The 1,279-nt window shown below is 46.7% G+C and overlaps 1 protein-coding gene across 1 annotated transcript; it reads left to right on the top strand.

Moving 5' to 3' along the window:
• LOC146327293 (E3 SUMO-protein ligase ZBED1-like) lies at positions 1-822 on the top strand. The gene has a single exon (XM_084718303.1). It carries the CDS (start codon positions 1-3, stop codon positions 820-822), a length of 822 nt encoding a protein of 273 aa, XP_084574429.1.
• The last annotated feature ends 457 nt before the right edge of the window (positions 823-1,279 follow it).

Genomic DNA, 1,279 nt, shown 5'->3' with positions numbered 1-1,279 from the left:
ATGAAACACAGCATTGCAGCATCGCTTAAGTCAGCAGCGAGAGTCACCCTGACCTGTGACAGTTGGACCTCCAGAGCAACTGATTCATACCTGACCATTACTGCTCACTACATCGACAGTGACTGGAACCTCGTGTCTCATGTCTTACAGAGTAGGGCAGTTGAAACCAGCCACACGGCGAGTAATTTATCTGAACTGTTGTTCGAAGTGATAGGAGAATGGGAGCTGACAGACAAAGAGCCAGCCAACATGATGGACAATTCTGCAAATATTGTACGTGCTGTGAACATCTGCTGTTACATCGCACACCTACTCAATTTAGCTTCGCAAGCAGCTCTCAAAGTCCCAGCTGTTGCGCGCCTGCTCAGCAGATTGAGGCGCATCGCATCATTTTTTCATCGTAGCACCACGGCAAGCTACAAGCTTAAAGAGAAGCAAAGGTTACTGGGCCTGCCTGTACATAAGATGGTGATTGATGTGGTGACACGGTGGAACAGCACACTGGAGATGCTGGACTGTTTCCTTGAGCAGCAACCAGCAATCTCAGCAGCTCTACTGTCACCTGAAGTACGCAGGAATGAAAAGGATCTCTGCACTCTGACAGAGGCTGACATAACAGTCGCAGAAGATGTGGTGAAAGCTCTGCAGCCACTGAAAGCAGCCACGCTGGTAATGTCTGAGGAGAGGTCCCCAACTCTATCCATCATTGCACCTCTGCATGCGCAGCTGCTGGACCAGATGAGCTGTACCCCCCACGACTCCACAGTGATTAAAGACACCAAGACTGCTGCATATGACAACTTAAATTCAAGGTATGCTTAAGTGTCTGTTTTCTGTGCATGCATATGTATAACAAAAATCCAATATTATGATATAAATATGACTTAAATATGTTAAATCTCTTCAAGATATGTAGCCCTGAAGGACAAGCTGTATGTAGCGTCAGCATTAGATCCTGAAGCTGAATTCCACAGTGAGTTCCTAATTGTTTTTCTGAGGAAAAAAAGCTGAGGAAACTGTGCCTGTACAGCAGAGAGACAGCTCCCTTCAGCCTACTCCACCAAAGAGGCCAAAAGAATCTTCTGCACTGATGTTTCTCCTCGGGTCAGCCTACATGCCAAAAGACACTGTATCACACAAAACCCTGTCTGACAAGGCACAGGAAGAAGTGAAAAGATACAGGGAAGTAACACATGTTCCACTTTCTGAAAATCCATTGAACTGGTGGAAGGTGCATGCTGGGGAGTATCCCCTTTTGGCTTGCCAAGCAAAGTGGTAC

Source organism: Lutjanus erythropterus, chromosome 5 (assembly GCF_056507025.1).
Source record: "Lutjanus erythropterus isolate fLutEry1 chromosome 5, fLutEry1.hap2, whole genome shotgun sequence".
NCBI lineage: Eukaryota > Metazoa > Chordata > Actinopteri > Lutjaniformes > Lutjanidae > Lutjanus > Lutjanus erythropterus.
This window is presented reverse-complemented; position numbering and strand designations above follow the sequence as displayed.

Excerpts from the sequence above, each read along its gene's own strand:
- LOC146327293 (XM_084718303.1), top strand. The coding sequence starts at position 1 with ATGAAACACAGCATTGCAGCATCGCTTAAGTCAGCAGCGAGAGTCACC.